Raw genomic sequence first — 19,404 nt, 5'->3', positions numbered from 1 at the left:
CTTGCTCTGTCTCTGTCCTGTTTCTCCAGCATAGAGGCCCCCAATAGGACATATAGTGCACAGGATTAAGTACACCATATTGGAGGAGGAGCATGTGAATGTCCCAGGAATCTTATAGTCCTTCTGTGTGTTAGGGATCTGTATCCGGTCTTTGGTCTCTACATGAGCGCAGGTCACACCACTAAGCAAAGCTAAGGATTCACTTTATTTAAATGTATTTTACTATGCATCCCTCTGCTCTGTTTGTGCGTATATTTGTGTTTCTTCAGATATTTTGTCATACCATGCCTGATGAAGGGACCTGAGATGTCTCGAAAGCTTGCTTTATAACATCATCATATATTTTATTTTAGTTAGCCATTAAAAGGTATCACAACTACAAATTTTAATTTTGTTTCTCTCACTGAGAGCAATCAATAATTTACAGGCTAACACTGTACCAAAACCTTTTTCTTTTAACTCCGTCATAGCATGGATTATGTGCGACTTTTCACAAGTAGCGAGGAAAGTGGATGAGGTTTGGAGGGCGGGTGTGAACAGTCACTTGTGCAGAAAGATGTGACATCACCCTACAGTCCATTATAACCTACAGTCCATTATAACCTACAGTCCATTATAACCCACGCCTCCGATCGTTCCTCCTGATCTGGGGAAACATTGGCAATTACTCCACAGCTATTGGACAAGTACACAATGGGCTCAATAGGGGGACTTTCTTGCCGCAGACACCCCCCTGTGCTGCAATCTCCATACAGCACCCCCGCAGGAGAAATGAGGCATTACACATCGCCCACCGAGATCAATGTTCTGCCCATTTCTTGTTGGATCTTCCAGTGAATGATTCCTGCCACTTGGGCTAAATTATAAAGATTGCCCATCCTAATGAATTTTATACCCCCCCCCCCACCATGACCAACATCCCCTTTAAGAACTAAGTAGTGCCCACGTTACATGAAGACACCGCGGTAGGATAGAAAGATTTATTTAACAATTCCAAAAAACATTTGCACGACGAATTTTCACCAGGATTTTTATCTTTTTGTGTAAGAAACGAGTACAGAAAGCAGAACATGGCGCGGGGGTGGGGTGGGGGGCGAGAAGACGTCCCGCTCGGCTTGTTTATCCGATTTCGGTCTTGGCAAAGCACGGCTTCAAATAGATTGGATGTCACTGAATTTTACCCCGAGGGTCGCACTGAAACCGTTCCGCCTGGAAATCTGACACCCGGGGCGATTGGTGCTTTATCAACGGGATTGATTTGGCGTCAGCCACGCGGTCAACGAGTGGCAAAGGTCTTGCCCCTAAAATAGAGGGGAAAAAAAAAAAAAAAAACAAGTTTGTTAAATTCCTTTTATCCGGCATCTGATAATCCAGCAGATGAAAGAGTATACATTGCTCCAAAGATCTACAATAGTCAGGAACCTATTCTATGGTGTCTGCAAACACAGAGTCACAGGACGTAACCCACAGCCCCAAATAAGACCCCATAAGAGGAGCGGGGAGCGGAATAGTAATCGCTTCTAACAACTCTGGAAACGTATGAGTAATTTGATAACTGGGTGACAATGCTCCCCAGGACAGGGAAAGCACCCGCTATAAAGCCACACATTGCCAGGAGGAATAACAGAGGGACAAGGTAGAATTATAATAAAACATGAAGACCAGAAAGCCGACAGGGCCGTCCAATTCAGGATCCTCACATTCATTCATGTGGAGCGCCTCTGCTTATATGCACTATTAAAAGATATGGACACATTTGGCGTAGTTTTTTATTGTTTATAAACATGGCTAAATATTTTTTCAATTCTGTTTCATGAAAATTTTTGCTTTCTATATTCTGTTAAACTAATGCTGGCAGCAGAATGAGCCAACTAAGAACCAGGCAGTGAGCTCGTTCCTATGGGGAGTTTGATGTGGTCCTATATCAGCTGAAAACATTCAGCTCAACTTTCATGTGGTTATAAATCAGCTGAGAGGAGCAGAAAGGAGTTAAACGCTCCTGTCACAACCAGCTCACTGACTGATTCTCAGTTAACTCCTACTGCAGTTAAACACACGGCGACTCAGAGGCCAAAGGAGGGAAAAGGTGCAAAATTTATAATAGGAACCAATGTCAAAAACACACATTGTATCTCAATAGGTATCCGTATCTGTTAATGGGCATTGATGGTATAAAGTCCCATGGCTCAGTTTCCCCTTTTTATAGCAAGAGGTGAGATCCCTGTGAACAGCAGGAACATTCGCCATTTTTAAAACCTACAACTTTTGTTGTGGAAACTCTTTTTTTTGGGTGCGATTGTTACTTATTCATTTCTATGGGGATCCTACATCCATAGAGTAATGCAGAGCTGCCTTTGTTTTGTTTAGCTTTGAGAAAAACAAAAAACCTCACAAATAAGTTCAGAAAATAGGTGCAGATTGTAAAAACAAACGCTGAGGATTCACACCCCATGTACAATGTGTGATCCCACCCCAGGGGGCGCTGTAGAGTCCCTTATCCATCCCCGGGGTAAGTTCACACCTTGTATATTAGGTGCAGATTTCTAATTCAGCACAAGGAATTGACGCTCTGCAGATTTCAGCACCACGGTCAATTTCTGCAGATTTCAGCACCACGGTCAATTTCTGCAGATTTCAGCACCACGGTCAATTTCTGCAGATTTTTAGCCGTGTGTAGATGAGATCTGTGCACATCGCATCTATTTTGCTGGTTTTATATATAGCAATAACTCACAGACTGATGGCAGAAGATGTAAACTGCCCAAGGCCAAAAAGACTAATGCCCTGCCAGGATGCAGCAAGACCTCCATTACATGGAGACATCACAGGGGCAAGGGGAGATGGTAGTAAAACTGCACACTTGTGGCTTGCATAGGGCACTGTTCACACACGCAGGTTCACAGTATCTGGTAAGCAGCCTATTGGTTACGCCCATCACAATCGATGCCAGCGGGCTGCGCCAGTACTAAATATGTGCACCATGCAGGGACAGCGGGTATAATATGCAAGGCCTCACATTAAGAGGCTGCATCCTGTATACAATATTCTGTGCAAAAGAATAAATACATATATGAGGTATTGGTAGGTAATATGGCCATAGTGCGGAAGCCACAATCCACGTCACGGACCCTCATGTTTGTGGGTCCCTACACTAATATATCATATATGTATATACATAAACACCAAAAAGAGGAATAAAAATACTCCAAAAGGTGGTGCACATATATAGTACTGCCACAGCCCGCTGGCATCGATTGTGATGGGCGTAACCAATAGGCTGCATAACAGATACTGTGTGCCTGCGTGTGTGAACAGTGACCTATGCAAGCCACAAGTGTGCAATTTTACCATCTCCCCTTGCCCCTGTGATGTCTCCATTTAATGGGGGTCTTGCTGCATCCTGGCAGGGCATTAGTCTTTTTGGCCTTGGGCAGTTTACATCTTCTGCCATTAGTCTGTGAGTTTTTGCTTAATTTCTGGAGGATTTTTATTCCTCTTTTTGGTGTTTTTTATGTGTATTTTTAGATAAAGCAGTGGCTTTTTATGTGGATTTTTATGTGGAAAATCCACACAAAATAAGCAACGTGTGACCCTCCCCTCACTGCGGAGTCTTAGGCTATGTGCGCACGTTGCGTACAGTCACTGCAGAAATTTCTGCAGCGATCTGAAGAGCACATGTGCGCTTTAAATCGCTGCAGAAATGTCCGTAGTGAAGCCGATTCCATGCGCTCTGCCTGCAGCTCCTCCCATAGACAGAGCAGGAGCTGCCGGCAAAGCGCACAGAAGAAGTGACATGTCACTTCTTTTTACGCAGCGCTTCGGCAGTAGCCGAAGCACTGCGCTCTTAAACACCACGTGTGCACGGCCCCTGCACAATCTCCATAGACTGTGCAGGGGACGCAGGACGCATGCAGTTACGCTGCGCTGCAAAGCGCAGCGTAACTGCATGTATTTACGCAACGTGCGCACATAGCCTTAGGCTATGTGCGCACTAGGCATTTTTTGGGTGCGTTTTTGGGCTCCAAACTGCATGAATTTGCTTCCCCAGCAAAGGCCATGAGTTTTCATTTTTGCTGTCCATACACAATTATTTTTTTTTTTTTTTTAGGTGCGTTTTTGAGCTGGGAAAAAAAAAATGGTCACGTCAATTCTTTTCTGCAGTTTACTGCGTTTTCCACCCATGCAATGCATTGGAAAAATGCAGCAAAATGCAGCCAAAACACAGCTGCGTCTTTGCTGCGAGTGCGTTTTTAACAGCAAAAAACAAAAGAAACGTGCGTACATAACCTTAACAGCAGCAAACACCGCAACGCTCGGTCAGGAGAGGGGAGCATCTGATATCGGGCGTTACCGCTTATAAAGTCACTGACCGCAGGTATGTGCAGATAGCATCGCCGCCATGAGACAAACCTGGCACCGGCACAAGCACCGAACAAGGAAGAAAGATAAAATGTTGCACAATTTAGTTCTGCAACTTTGCATCTGATCGCTCCATTCCTAAAGCTTTTTACTTCCTGTCACTGAATGGAAACATTTTCTTACCATAAAGCGCTGAAAAGAAATTCTGCGGCCGCAGCTGAAGAGCTTGCTGCAATGTATCAGTGCAGGGAGGTGACAAGACAAAACCGCGCAGATACAAGCCCTTCCTATACACTAATGCCTCTCACAGCTGGGAGCTTGCTGCAATGTATCAGTGGAGGGAGGTGATAAGACAAGACCGCGTAGATACAAGCCCTTCCTATACACTAATGCCTCTCACAGCCGGGAGATGCTGCACTTCAGTCTCCGTCACCCTGTGTGACTGCACAAATGTATGTTATTTTCTATAAAGTGTTAATACAAGTGTCAGGCTGGAGAGAATTATCTGGACTGGATACAAGTGAAGCAAACCCTCAGCTGGATATAGACAAGAATGTTCCGTTCACTGACAGTCAGCAGATGTGTTGAAAACTACGAGGACACAAGTTATGAGAAAGTTGCAGAACTTTTTTTTTTGTTATTCTGCAATGATTAAAGGAGTTTTCTGGTTTAGAAGATAAATCCTCAGGATATATGAGAACAGGTTGAGTGTTGGGGCTCCGACTGGTGAGTGTCATCCAACACTGGAAAGGGGGGCGTCAGGCCAATGTGACCCTTTCACGACATACGATGTATATGAAAAGTCTGTGTTCCTGCCTTTGATGCGGGCGCACATGCTGAGTCCGCATTTTTACCAGCAGATAATGGCTTATTTAAACATTCATCAATTCCCTTTAACAGCTGTGGGTGGAGATGGCGATCTGCTGCGGCTGTTAACCTGTTAAATGCTGTTGTCAATCTGATTCCACCCACCCATCAGCCCCCTTAACATGATCACGGGGCACCAATGGATTGCTATGACAGCTGGAGACCCCCGTGCTTGTCTTTACAATATTTCCATGAAACTGGCATTCAGCTGGGGTTTACAGGATATTGTGATTTTCACTATACACAGTGGTGCTGGTGCACTGCTATGTATAGTACAAGTGATCTGATGATTGCAGATTCAGGTCCCCTAAGTGTGACTATTAATAAATATAGTAAAAAGTTACAACATTTCTAAAATCACCCCCTTTTTAAGCAGTTCAAAAAATAAAACTATTAAAAAGAAAATAAAATTAACACACTTGGTATTGCTGCATTCAGAAATTTCCGATCACAATGTATAAAAAATGAAATAAACCCGATAAGTAAACAGCATAACGAGAAAAAGAATCAAAATGACAGAATTACAGGTTTTTCGTTGCCTCAACATTGCAATAAAATGTAATAAAAGGCGATCGAAACATTGTATCTTCCTCAGAATAGTAATAAATATATATATATATATATATATATATTATATATATATATAAATATAATAAATATATTAAATAAATATTATATATTTTAAATAAGTATAAATATATTAAAGAAATATATTAAAGAAATATAATATATATAAAATTATATTTATTTAATATATAAAATTATATTTATTTAATATATAAAATTATATTTAATATATATAAAAATTATATATATTATATATATATTATATTCCTTTTATTATAATTATATATATATTATATATATATATATATATATAATATATATTTTTATTATATTTTTTTCTTTTTTTTAAAAAAAATAAAAAATCAGTTGAAGGTAAAATAAAGCCATCACAGCCCCAAATCCCAAAGATTTCATGGTATCTACGTACTCATACTGACTGAGAATCACACTGCCAGGTCAGTTTTACCATATAGTGGTAAATAAAATAAAATAAACAGAACGATACTATTGTGGAATTGCACTTTTTTAGCAGTTTCAATGCACTTGGAATTTTTTCCCCATTTTCCAGTGCACCAAAGGATAAAATGAATAGTGTCAAACATACAAATTGTAGGAGGATAGTGGGAGGGCGGGGGGGTTGGTGACAAATAAAAAAAATAAATAAAATATATCGCTGGGGGATGAAGGAGTTAAAGGGTTGTTTTTGCTTGAGATCGGACACAGCCGCCCACCCTGCGCAGCTACCTCCATCATCACCGCACATAATAAATGGACAATGGCAAACACCGGACCACCCCAGGACACACATAGGGGACAGAAGACCGTGTTCTAGTGATTGGGGAGGTCTCAGCAATTACTTCCCCACCAGCAGCTGTCACCATCCGTCTAAACAGAATATCCCTTTAAATGTCCTGGTCAGATGGACTCACGATATAGTCTTCATCTCCTTCCTCTCCGCGTCTGGACGAGCTCGGTTCAGGACCTTGAGAAAGTCTGAGGTTTTTGCCCTCATGCGGGTATGGATGTAAGCCTTAAAGAAAACGACAAATAAAAAGCATTAAATAAACTTGGTTTTCAATTAAGTCAATATTATCCCTGTCTACGAGGACCCCCGGAGTGGCGATGCCCACAAGGACCCCCGGAGCGGCGACGCCCACAATGACCCCCGGAGCGGCGACGCCCACAATGACCCCCGGAGCGGCGACGCACACGAGGACCCTCGGAGCACAGATATGCTGAGGACCCACCTTGGAGCACTTGATGTGGTAGTGCAGGTAGTCCCGGAATGTGTGGATGAGATTGATGGTGTTGTCCCGTGCGTTGGCGTTGGTGTGACGGGGGAAGAGCACTGGGGACAGAGAAGCAGACATTAGCCAAAATACAAAATTAAAAGGGGCTTCCAAAAACGACCCTATTCCTCTGCTCAGTCCTGATATTATCCACAGTGCGCACTCACCAAACGTGATGTAGCCAATGTTATCTCCCACCGCTGCGTCCGTGTCCTTCAGCTCCAGGGGGGGCTCCCGATGGCTGAAGAGAACCTGAGGTGCTGTGTGACTGGCGCGGCGTCCCTCCTTAAACTCCTGCAAACAAAGGACTGGTGAAAGACGTTCCCCACCAGTCACTGCTCATCTGTACTGGGGGGACTGGAAAATATACCCAGAGCGTCAGCACCAAACAGTCCACCCTACACTGTGCAGTGATGGCCCAAAGTGCTGACAACCAACGGCATAATATTACTACACAGCAAGCAGAGCTACTGACCTGCATGAACACCTTCCCTATAACCACGTCATCATCGTCCTTAAATACCGTGCTGAACACCACGGTCACACGATCCTTCTTAGCTTCCACATACCTAAAAAGTAATAAAAGTGAACTTATTATAGCAGTTATATTCTTGTACATATGGGGCAGTATTATAGTAGTTATATTCTTGTACATAGGGGCAGTATTGTAGTAGTTATATTCTTGTACATAGGGGGCAGTATTATAGTAGTTATATTCTTATACATAGGGGGCAGTATTATAGTAGTTATATTCTTGTACATAGGAGCAGTATTATAGTAGTTATAGTCTTGTACATAGGGGCAGTATTATAGTAGTTATATTCTTGTACATAGGAAGCAGTATTATAGCAGTTATATTCTTGCACATAGGGGCAATATATATAGTATACGTACATAGGAAGCTGTATTATAGTATATAAGAACCGTGGAAAGCTTCAAGAGGAACCTCAAGACCCATCTCTTCCAACAAGCCTACAACCTACAATAGCCCTCAGTCCAGTAGACCACTGCGCAACCAGCTCTGTCCTCACCTATCGTACCATCACCCATTCCCTGTAGACTGAGCCCTCGCGGGCAGGGTCCTCTCTCCTCCTGTACCAGTCTGTTTTGTACTGTTAATGATTGTTGTACGTATACGCTATTTCACTCGTAAAGCGCCATGGAATAAATGGCGCAATAATAATAATAATAATAATAATAATAATAATAAAAAAGGTGCAATGCTGGTCAAGGCCATAAAAAGTTCAAAATAAAAATTAAAATCAAACATGTTTCGGAAGTTAGATCTTATTCATTGTAGTTCAAATTACCCCTTTTTGCCCCAATGAAAATATAAAATAAAATTAATCTGATCGGTAAATGGGGAAACGAGAACAAAAAAAAAAAAAAAATATAAGAAAATGCCCAAATACTTTTTGCCTCGCCGCGACATTGCAATAAAATGCAATAAGAGGTGATCAAAACATCACATCTACCCAAAAATGGTATAATTAAAAAAGTCAGCTAAAGGCACCAAAAAAAAAAAAAAAAAAAAAAAAAAAAAAAAAAAAAAAAAAAAAAAAAAAAAAATCGAAAACCGTTGGGTGGTGAAGGGGTTAACCACTCCACAGGAAACCTACTATACTTACGGTTAAGTACCAGGGGTGAAGCTGCACCAATAAATTCTTAGCAGTCAGCATCCATTGCATTTCACCCTTTGCCTCTTTGATTTTGAGTTTATTGGTTGTGTTTTTCATTATTTCTATCTTTCTACCAGCCCTTCGATTTTTCCGGGGTGAGTGCCGGTGTTCCCATTATCTATTTTCCGGGGTCAGTGCCGGTGTTCCCATTATCTATTTTCCGGGGTCAGTGCCGGTGTTCCCATTATCTATTTTCCGGGGTCAGTGCCGGTGTTCCCATTATCTATTTTCCGGGGTCAGTGCCGGTGTTCCCATTATCTATTTTCCGGGGTCAGTGCCGGTGTTCCCATTATCTATTTTCCGGGGTCAGTGCCGGTGTTACCATTATCTATTTTCCGGGGTCAGTGCCGGTGTTACCATTATCTATTTTCCGGGGTCAGTGCCGGTGTTACCATTATCTATTTTCCGGGGTCAGTGCCGGTGTTACCATTATCTATTTTCCGGGGTCAGTGCCGGTGTTACCATTATCTATTTTCCGGGGTCAGTGCCGGTGTTCCCATTATCTATTTTCCGGGGTCAGTGCCGGTGTTCCCATTATCTATTTTCCGGGGTCAGTGCCGGTGTTCCCATTATCTATTTTCCGGGGTCAGTGCCGGTGTTCCCATTATCTATTTTCCGGGGTCAGTGCCGGTGTTACCATTATCTATTTTCCGGGGTCAGTGCCGGTGTTCCCATTATCTATTTTCCGGGGTCAGTGCCGGTGTTCCCATTATCTATTTTCCGGGGTCAGTGCCGGTGTTCCCATTATCTATTTTCCGGGGCCGGTGTTCCCATTATCTATTTTCCGGGGCCGGTGTTCCCATTATCTATTTTCCGGGGCCGGTGTTCCCATTATCTATTTTCCGGGGCCGGTGTTCCCATTATCTATTTTCCGGGGCCGGTGTTCCTATTATCTATTTTCCGGGGCCGGTGTTCCTATTATCTATTTATCGGGGCCGGTGTTCCTATTATCTACTTTTCGGGGTCAGTGCCGGTGCTCCTATTATCTCCTTGTATGCAGTATTCATTGTGACCGTATTCTTCTAGTTCGGGGCGCGTTGTGACGCACTCACATGGTCTCGTCCTCCCGGTAGTGGATCACCGCCCTCCGCTCGCCGTCTTTTCCCTCTTCCTGGAACCGGAAGTATTTCTCAAACACGGAGGCAAAGCAGTTCCTCTTCAGCATGCCGGCCTGGTGGATCATGGAGTCGCGGTTGGCAGGAAGATTCTCCAGGTCAAAAAGCAAAGATACATTGTACCCTGAGGAGAAGGGAGCAACCATCACATTGTGGCGGTAGAATAGATCATCACATTGTGGCGGTAGAATAGATCATCACATTGTGGCAGTAGAATAGGTGTTATAAGCGCTTTTCAAAGATCGCAATGAAAAAGTGAGTGCTGTATTATATATAGGTATGGCGGCACTATGTCATAAAACCACAGGAGAAACCTGTAAAGGGACGCAGTGACGAGGAGGCCGATGGGTAAACCGGACCCTACAGGACAGCATCATACAAGGAAATAGACAAAATCTTACCGGGCTCCGTAGCGGTCAGGACACTCCCATAGATATTCTTCAGTACCTGAGAGCAAAAAGGAAAGGATCAGAACAACTATAGAAGGAACGGTGTAACCATCTGCAGCGGTGCACCCGCAGGGGTCTGTACACGGTGTAACCATCTGCAGCCGTGCACCCGCAGGGGTCTGTACACGGTGTAACCATCTGCAGCCGTGCACCCGCAGGGGTCTGTACACGGTGTAACCATCTGCAGCCGTGCACCCGCAGGGGTCTGTACACGGTGTAACCATCTGCAGCCGTGCACCCGCAGGGGTCTGTACCCGGTGTAACCATCTGCAGCCGTGCACCCGCAGGGGTCTGTACACGGTGTAACCATCTGCAGCCGTGCACCCGCAGGGGTCTGTACACGATGTAACCATCTGCAGCCGTGCACCCGCAGGGGTCTGTACACGGTGTAACCATCTGCAGCCGTGCACCCGCAGGGGTCTGTACCCGGTGTAACCATCTGCAGCCGTGCACCCGCAGGGGTCTGTACACGGTGTAACCATCTGCAGCCGTGCACCCGCAGGGGTCTGTACACGGTGTAACCATCTGCAGCTGTGCACCCGCAGGGGTCTGTGCACGGTGTAACCATCTGCAGCCGTGCACCCGCAGGGGTCTGTACCTGGTGTAACCATCTGCAGCCGTGCACCCGCAGGGGTCTGTACCTGGTGTAACCATCTGCAGCCGTGCACCCGCAGGGGTCTGTGCATGGTGTAATCATCTGCAGCGGTGCACCCGCAGGGGTCTGTACCCGGTGTAACCATCTGCAGCCGTGCACCCGCAGGGGTCTGTACCTGGTGTAATCATCTGCAGCTGTGCACCCGCAGGGGTCTGTGCATGGTGTAATCATCTGCAGCGGTGCACCCGCAGGGGTCTGTACCCGGTGTAATCATCTGCAGCTGTGCACCCGCAGGGGTCTGTGCATGGTGTAATCATCTGCAGCGGTGCACCCGCAGGGGTCTGTACCCGGTGTAACCATCTGCAGCGGTGCACCCGCAGGGGTCTGTACCCGGTGTAACCATCTGCAGCGGTGCACCCGCAGGGGTCTGTACCCGGTGTAACCATCTGCAGCCGTGCACCCGCAGGGGTCTGTACACGGTGTAACCATCTGCAGCCGTGCACCCGCAGGGGTCTGTACACGGTGTAACCATCTGCAGCCGTGCACCCGCAGGGGTCTGTACACAGTGTAACCATCTGCAGCGGTGCACCCGCAGGGGTCTGTACACGGTGTAACCATCTGCAGCCGTGCACCCGCAGGGGTCTGTACACGGTGTAACCATCTGCAGCCGTGCACCCGCAGGGGTCTGTACACGGTGTAACCATCTGCAGCCGCGCACCCGCAGGGGTCTGTGCACGGTGTAACCATCTGCAGCCGCGCACCCGCAGGGGTCTGTGCACGGTGTAACCATCTGCAGCTGTGCACCCGCAGGGGTCTGTACCTGGTGTAATCATCTGCAGCCGTGCACCCGCAGGGGTCTGTACACGGTGTAACCATCTGCAGCGGTGCACCCGCAGGGGTCTGTGCACGGTGTAACCATCTGCAGCCGTGCACCCGCAGGGGTCTGTACACGATGTAACCATCTGCAGCCGTGCACCCGCAGGGGTCTGTGCACGGTGTAACCATCTGCAGCTGTGCACCCGCAGGGGTCTGTGCACGGTGTAATCATCTGCAGCGGTGCACCCTATGATACGCCGTACGCTGCAGTGCTGGGATCACTGTACAGATGTCGGCCGTGGCCTCGGCTTCTAGCAGTGATGTTCTCTGAGCAGTTCAGGAAGTGACACGTTTCCTCCCCCGACCGCGTCTCACAAGACGTCCTCTACCATAAAAGGATCTGCTCCTCGCTGCACTAACAGATGGGAGATCAGCGGCGCCATGTAGCATACCGGGGAGAAGAAAACCTGCAAACCAAGGGTGCACCGCAAGCTGCAGACACCGCCGAGGGGCGCCGCAAGCTACAGACACCGCCGAGAGGCGCCGCAAGCTGCAGACACCGCCGAGGCGCACCGCAAGCTACAGACACCGCCGAGGCGCACCGCAAGCTACAGACACCGCCGAGGCGCACCGCAAGCTACAGACACCGCCGAGGCGCACCGCAAGCTACAGACACCGCCGAGGCGTACTGCAAGCTACAGAAACAGCCGAGGCACAGTGCAAGCTACAGAAACAGCCGAGGCACAGTGCAAGCTACAGACACCGCCGAGGCACAGTGCAAGCTACAGACACCGCCGAGGCGCACCGCAAGCTACAGACACCGCCGAGGCGCACCGCAAGCTACAGAAACAGCCGAGGCGCAGTGCAAGCTACAGAAACAGCCGAGGCACAGTGCAAGCTACAGACACCGCCGAGGCACAGTGCAAGCTACAGACACCGCCGAGGCGCAGTGCAAGCTACAGACACCGCCGAGGCGCAGTGCAAGCTACAGACACCGCCGAGGCACACCGCAAGCTACAGACACCGCCGAGGCGCACCGCAAGCTGCCGACACCGCCGAGGCGCACCGCAAGCTGCCGACACCGCCGAGGTGCACAGAGCAGGGACAATGTGCGATTGTAATTTGTTTTTATGAGTTTGTAATTAGGACACCGTAAAGGGTTAAAAATAAGAATTGCTTCAATTGAGAAGAAATCAGCACAATCCCCACTGCCCTCATTATACAAGTGATACGGTGGGAACAATGCACTCAATGAGCACCCACTCACACAGCAGGGAGCGTGCACTCAGTGTGGGTGCAGGTAATGCACAGACGCCAGCGATAATCTGGTGTGAATAGGGGGCTGCCCCCGGCTCCAGCCTCTATATAGCTATCTATATATTCATATATCCGGTTGAGAGTGAATAATGTGAAGCTGCTGTGAGAAAAAAGTGGTGACTGGATGGAGCAGCTTAAAATCTATTCACGGATTTTTGGGGTGGTATTAAGGGGTTAATGGAGGGGATCCTCATCAAATTGGAGGATGTTAATAGTGAGTCTCTCCTCGCTCAGGAAACAACCCAAGAGCAGCATAGAGGCCGTGTAATGCGTCATGTCTCCTGCGGGGGCAGTGCAGGGACAATGAACACGTCCACGTTTCCTGCAGATGGCAGCGGATCACTTGCGGTCCTTGCACTTTGCCTTCAGCGTCTTGTTGGGGACCTCTATAGCAGGCACCGTCCACTGCAGATAATCCCTTGTATGTGATCAGTTCCTTCTCTCCCGTTTACAGGAGGAAACTTCCCACAAGTGTCACATGGAGCTCCGGAGCGGGGTCTGTATAAACCCTGCCGGACGCCAGCACTGTCTCCAAAGATCAAGCACAGACGTGGCCTCCTCCAGACGCCGGCCTCCTCCAGACAAGCGTCCTGCAGATGTCAGCAGCAAAATAAACCCAGAAGAACCGTCTCCTTTTGTGCAATACAGGGGAAAAAAAACAAACAAAAAACTGCAGCGAGAGCAGAAATCCCACTCATTGGAGGCCAGAGGGTCCGCATACTGTGACTAATGTAACCCCCTCCCCCAGACAGGAGATCACCCCTGTGTATGAGATGTACGGAGGAATATAGGGGGGGGGAAATAGATGTGCAGTAACGCCCCCTGGAGTCTGACACTTTGGGTTTTGGCGTCATCATCTTCCTGCACTAGAAACGTTCTGCAACTTTCTAACAAGCGTCATGGCTTCTCACCTGCACTACCTCTGCTTGCTGCTCATTTCTGTTCAAATACAGAAACCTTGTCCATGGTGATCGGCCAGAAGCCCACTAAAAAAGTTCTATGGTGGTGGGGGAGAAGGGGGGGGGGGATCTAGAAATGACAGCATCATCTCCTTATTAGACAGGAAGGAGAGCATGGGGAGCAGACCGCATCCAGGAGAACCTGCCGAAATGTGAGCGCAGTACAGAGGCCGCTAACCCTTCACTTACTTTCTTCGTAGACCCCCTTAATCCACAAGTAAGTTAGGATCCATCCACAACATGAGTGATCTCATATTGATCAGTGGGGTCAGTAATCCGGGTCAGGATGAGCGGTGGTGCACGGGCCCGACCTGCTCCATTCATTGTCCAGCAGCCCCATAAATAATGAATGGAGCAGCGGTCGGGCATCCAAATGCAAAAAATCTACTCCCCTTCAAGGAGGTGACGGGTTCCTCCATGAAATATAAAAGCAAATGTAATATGGGATGAAATGAAGAGAATCATTGGCCTATATATCGCCCCTGCCCCTCAGGAATATACTTTTTGGCACAAACCTCATCAGCGCCATGATCCTGCAGCTCCTTGTAGAATTTCAGAGAGATGCTGATCATCAGCTTCGCCTTGTCAGCATTGGGGTTGGAGATGTGGTACAGGACGCCATCGAAGTCTAGAAATAGGGGGAAAAAAGAGAAAGTCATAATTAGGTTTTTCATTCACAAGATGGGTAATGATGGCAGCGGTGAAACGGGCACAGATCCTACGTTTAGCCTGTGCCATCATGTTGATATTCTGACGGTCTTTTTTATGTCGGGCCTCGTCACATGTCTAAAGAATGAGCCGCGGGAGGCCATAAGGGCCACGGGGAGGCCATGACGGCGGCGGGGAGGCCATAGCGGCCTCATTCTGCTGCACTTAATTCTGCTGCAGAGGAGCTTGTTACAATGTATCAGTATGGGAGAGTCCAACATAGGGAGACGCATGTTCCTACGTTGACACATTGTAACGAACTCTGAGCAGGACTAGGCCTGCCTACAATATTCCATCCAATTTGCAAAAATAGCGGTTCAGGACTGTTTTTTTAGGCTGCAGTTTGGGCAGTCTTATTATTTAAGGTTCTCATCTAGTAAAGTGGTGACATTCCTCCAGGACAGGCCATCACTATGAACACTGGGGTGCCACTGGCCCGGAGACTGGAGGGGGCGCAGGTTTGATGCCGCGTCCTTGTTTTCCTTGCACAGAGGTGATGCCGGCCGTGGTGCGGTGCAGGACGTATCGCTGTAAATCAGCTCTGCATCTCCTCCATTCTCGCAGAGGTCGGACCCCACCAATCAGAAAGTGACGGCTCATCCCAGCGACACGACGCCACTTTATAAGATGGAAATAGCCCTTTAAGAACGGGGGGAACTAGAGACACAATACATTCATACATGCTAGGATGTAAAAAATGAAAAAGCGTCACCTGCGAATGTCACCTCCACGGCCTCCGGCTTGTTCCTACAAGGAAAAAACAAACGTTAGTGAGATAAAAAAAAAAAAAAAAAAAAAAATGGAGTCTGGAATCCGATGTCCACTCATCTGCCCGATGCAGAAGACAACGGCTGCAAACGTCCTACTGCGCCATCTTTATATCGTCACTATACACCAGCCTCAGGAGAGCGCCTGCAGCTGCATCCCCCTCCCTCCCTCCTATTTGCTATGCAACTCCAGGCTGAGCTGTCGGCCCCTGAGAAGGTTTTAGGACATTGAGAGTTGGGGACCCCAGATGAAAGAAAATGAAGAGAAGGCGTCCCCCAAAATCAAGCACATACGTGTGATTTATAGAAAATACAACAATGGCAGGTGAACTTTACAGCTACACTGCAGCGCACGGAGCGACGTAACCAGCAGCACCCAGAAGAATGGCCGAGCGCGGAGCAGCCGAGCGCAGAGTGTACCAAACTAATACAGAAAGATTTAGCCTGAAAGGTTAAAAAAAAATTGCAACGCCAGAATTGCCATTTTTTGGTTGCCACACTTCCCCCAAAAACGCAATAAAATGGGTGAAGACACTGCAAGCACCTCGAATCTATCAACAAAAACTACATCTTGAGGCGTGAAACCCACCCAAAAAAACAGCATGGCAGCGCCCTATAGAGGGGTCTCACTGCCTGAGCCATCAGGCTAAAGAGGCCGGTGCTTGGAAGGGAAACAACTGCAGGAGGCGGAGTCTCGGGAGGTGTCCGGCCACGCCCAGAGCACTTAATGTGTCATGAGGAAGACGTAAAGGTGTCGGAGGATCAACATGTCACAGACCATACATCCATGTCTATGGTTTCGGGAGGGGGGAATCTGGGTTTTGAATAGTAATAACATGAGATCAGTGGAGTCAGCCCCCGATCATCGGCAAGCCTCGGAGAGAATGCTCTGGCATCTTCCATGTTTACGTTGCTCCATCTACCTATGCGGAATCTAATTAAAGGGATTTTCGGCTCTTATTTAGGACCTCACAGTGGGAAGCTGTGATTATAAAGGAAAAAGAAGCCATAATCCCCCCGGACTACCAGGACAAAAAGGATGAGGTCCCGACCCCAGGGGCCCAACTATGGAGAGATTGGCTGCAGCGTGACATGGGACTGGTGGTCGGTCCATGCTCCGAGCGGAGGGCAGAATCTGCGGGTAATTACTAATGTTTCCAGATCACTAAATGAAACAATGGAGGGGCAATTTCTGGTTGTCTCAGAGAATGAATGGAGACGCTGTGCACATTGCATAGTTTTTCTGACCAGAACACCCCTTTAATTGGCAGCATGCAGGTAGACGGAGCGACGGACGCACAAAAGAGGACGCAGATCGCAGGACAGACATGCGGCCCCTACAAACCGCTGATCAGAGGGTGGAGCTGGACCCTCATCTGATAATACCGTCCTATTTATACAGTAAGCCCCAGCCTTCCTCATCACCCAGCTTTCCCAGAAGCAGACAACCGAGCAAGGCTGCACTGGGAGCGCTCCATAGAGTAACCCCAGGATATGACTGGTGGCACTGGGGCCGCGCACATTACTGGGGCCGCGCACATTACTGGGGCCGCGCACATTACTGGGGCCGCGCACATTACTGGGGCTTGCAGCAGCATGACTCCGGGGGAAGCGCTCGCTGCCGACACGATGGGGCTTGTCCTGAACTGCAGCAGAGAAGAGGAAGTAACAACGTCGCTGCTCACCACTTCCACATATCCCTGTGCTGCTGTATATCTCACACATACCCCAAAAAATGTTGTACTATCAGGCTAGGGTTTATTTTCAGTGTTGGTCTTATTTTATTATATCTCCGGCGCAGGCAGCGCCGCCCCTCCTACATCTCCGGCGCAGGCAGCGCCGCCCCTCCTACATCTCCGGCGCAGGCAGCGCCGCCCCTCCTACATCTCCGGCGCAGGCAGCGCCGCCCCTCCTACATCTCCGGCGCAGGCAGCGCCGCCCCTCCTACATCTCCGGCGCAGGCAGCGCCGCCCCTCCTACATCTCCGGCGCAGGCAGCGCCGCCCCTCCTACATCTCCAGTGCAGGCAGCGCCGCCCCTCGTACTTTACGGGCATAATTTAAACTTTCGTATCATAAATTACAATACAAATACCCTGAACTCCGCCCCTCACAAGCTCCACCCATTTCCTAAATTGTAGGCGGAGCAAACATTTGAACATTTTGGCTCCACCAGGAGGGTCGCAAAAATCTTGCCACATTTTAAACAGTTTCGTTTGATGGTTGGGCTTTTATGGCTTTCAATTCCTAGGACCTCTGCTTGCTGTCAGTGAATGGAAAGTTATTTAAAGGGGTTGTCTGGGCCTTTAACATGAGGACGGACCATCAATTGTATGTCATCAATGTGTGATCGATGGTGGGGTGACACCCGGATCCCCCTCCGCTGATCAGCTCAGATTGTCGGGGCCAATGTAATTGTAACAGACCCTCTGCTGTAGAAGGAGAAAGCCGGTATACTCTGTGCTTAAAGGGGATGTCTGGTACTTTACCATGGGTGGTCCATCGTCAGGATAGATAGTCAACAATATATAATTACTGGGGGGTGCGACACCCGCCCCCCACCTCATCTGATCAACTGGGGCCAGCCAAAACAGCTCAGGTGCAGAGCTGCACAGCTCCATCGTTGGCGTATTGACTAGTTGATCAGCGGAGTGGGGTCTGGGTGTCGCACCACCGATCACACATTGATGGCCTATCCCAACGACGGACCCTCCATGGTAAAGTCCCGGACGGACCCTCCATGGTAAAGTCCCGGACGGACCCTTTTAGCAGAGTGTACCGGCTTTCTCCTCCTACAGCAGAGGGTTTGGTACAATTTCATCTGAGACGTCTGACGTCGACTGTTTTATCCCACAGAGGATATCGTACAGCAGCGGCCGGGCTTATCCTTACAGTTGTGAATGACTACAACTCCCAGCATGCCCCGACAGCCTGCGGATGACAGATTACCACTGTAACAAACCCCCAGCTGTGAGGAGCCTCAGGCCAGAGCTGCAATATATGGATGTGGCCATTCACAGCTCTTACATTCTATAGACTGCTGTGTCTCAATGGTCAGCTGTCAGTGAATGGAAACATCACTATTTACACACCCTGATGTCACAGCTGAGGGTTTGTTACAGTGGTGTGGGCTCCTGCAGGCCTCTACAACTGTCACAAGACTACAACTCCCAGCATGCTCCGGGGCATTCACTGGATATAATGTAACAACCCCTCAGACATGTCAGGATCCGCACAATGCTTCCATTCACTGACAGGCAGCAGAGATGTGGGGGCGGCGGAGATGTGGGGCCCTACTCATTGTAAGAAGACAGGAGGCGCCGAGCTGTGCTTGCTGTCAGTGAATGGCCGGGGCTGCTCACAGCTGGGGGTTCGGCACACTGTGTGGTCCCGGCCCTCCGCGGCCTCCGCCCTCCTCCCCCGCACTCACCCGGCCGCGGCATTCTCGAACTTCAGGCTGAGGGTCTCCTCGATGATGCGGTTGTTCACCTCCAGCAGGATCATGGCGGCTCCGGGCTGTGGGGTCTTCTCACTGCTGCTCGGGGTCCGTCACTGACAGCGGCCGCTCCCCGCACACACTCACCGCTTCCCGTACAGCGAGACAGGCAATATGGCGCCTCCCGCTCACTCTTCCGCCGTACGACAACATGGCGTCCGTACGGAGAAAATAAGCAAAATTGCTCGGTACTGGCAAAATAATAAGATATCACCATTATCTCAACTATGAAGGAAACAAATAACAGATTCTAATTATAGTTTAGCTATAAAAGTTTTATTTCCGCCGTACAACAACATGGCTGAGATTGAAGGCCCCGCGGTCTGTCAGCAGGGCTGTCCTGTGCACTGCCTGTCCAGCTGTGCTCTGGGTGTGATCAGGTCCCATTGATTGAAATGCGTCGTAACCACAGCGGCATGTGGG

At 48.4% G+C, this 19,404-nt stretch overlaps 1 protein-coding gene across 1 annotated transcript; it reads right to left on the bottom strand.

The window, feature by feature from the left end:
* Window positions 1-966: 966 nt before the first annotated feature.
* On the bottom strand, window positions 967-19,090 carry ARPC2 (actin related protein 2/3 complex subunit 2). Its single transcript, XM_075317063.1, has 10 exons — window positions 18,916-19,090; window positions 15,433-15,467; window positions 14,528-14,640; window positions 10,278-10,323; window positions 9,814-10,000; window positions 7,558-7,651; window positions 7,250-7,376; window positions 7,041-7,141; window positions 6,723-6,823; window positions 967-1,301 (listed from the first exon to the last, which is right to left on the bottom strand). The coding sequence occupies exons 1-10, from the start codon at window positions 18,987-18,989 to the stop codon at window positions 1,277-1,279; spliced, it is 903 nt and encodes a 300-aa protein (XP_075173178.1). The 5' UTR covers window positions 18,990-19,090; the 3' UTR covers window positions 967-1,276.
* Window positions 19,091-19,404: the final 314 nt, after the last annotated feature.

This window comes from Anomaloglossus baeobatrachus, chromosome 7, assembly GCF_048569485.1.
Source record: "Anomaloglossus baeobatrachus isolate aAnoBae1 chromosome 7, aAnoBae1.hap1, whole genome shotgun sequence".
Classification (NCBI taxonomy): domain Eukaryota; kingdom Metazoa; phylum Chordata; class Amphibia; order Anura; family Aromobatidae; genus Anomaloglossus; species Anomaloglossus baeobatrachus.
Note: the sequence above shows the minus strand (reverse complement) of the source record. Positions and strands in the feature narration are given on the sequence as shown.

Excerpts from the sequence above, each read along its gene's own strand:
- ARPC2 (XM_075317063.1), bottom strand. The coding sequence starts at position 18,989 with ATGATCCTGCTGGAGGTGAACAACCGCATCATCGAGGAGACCCTCAGC. Across the intron at positions 15,468-18,915 it reads TTCGAGAATGCCGCGGCCGG|GAACAAGCCGGAGGCCGTGG; the intron begins GTGAGTGCGGGG and ends TTTTCCTTGTAG. Across the intron at positions 7,377-7,557 it reads TAGGGAAGGTGTTCATGCAG|GAGTTTAAGGAGGGACGCCG; the intron begins GTCAGTAGCTCT and ends CTTTGTTTGCAG.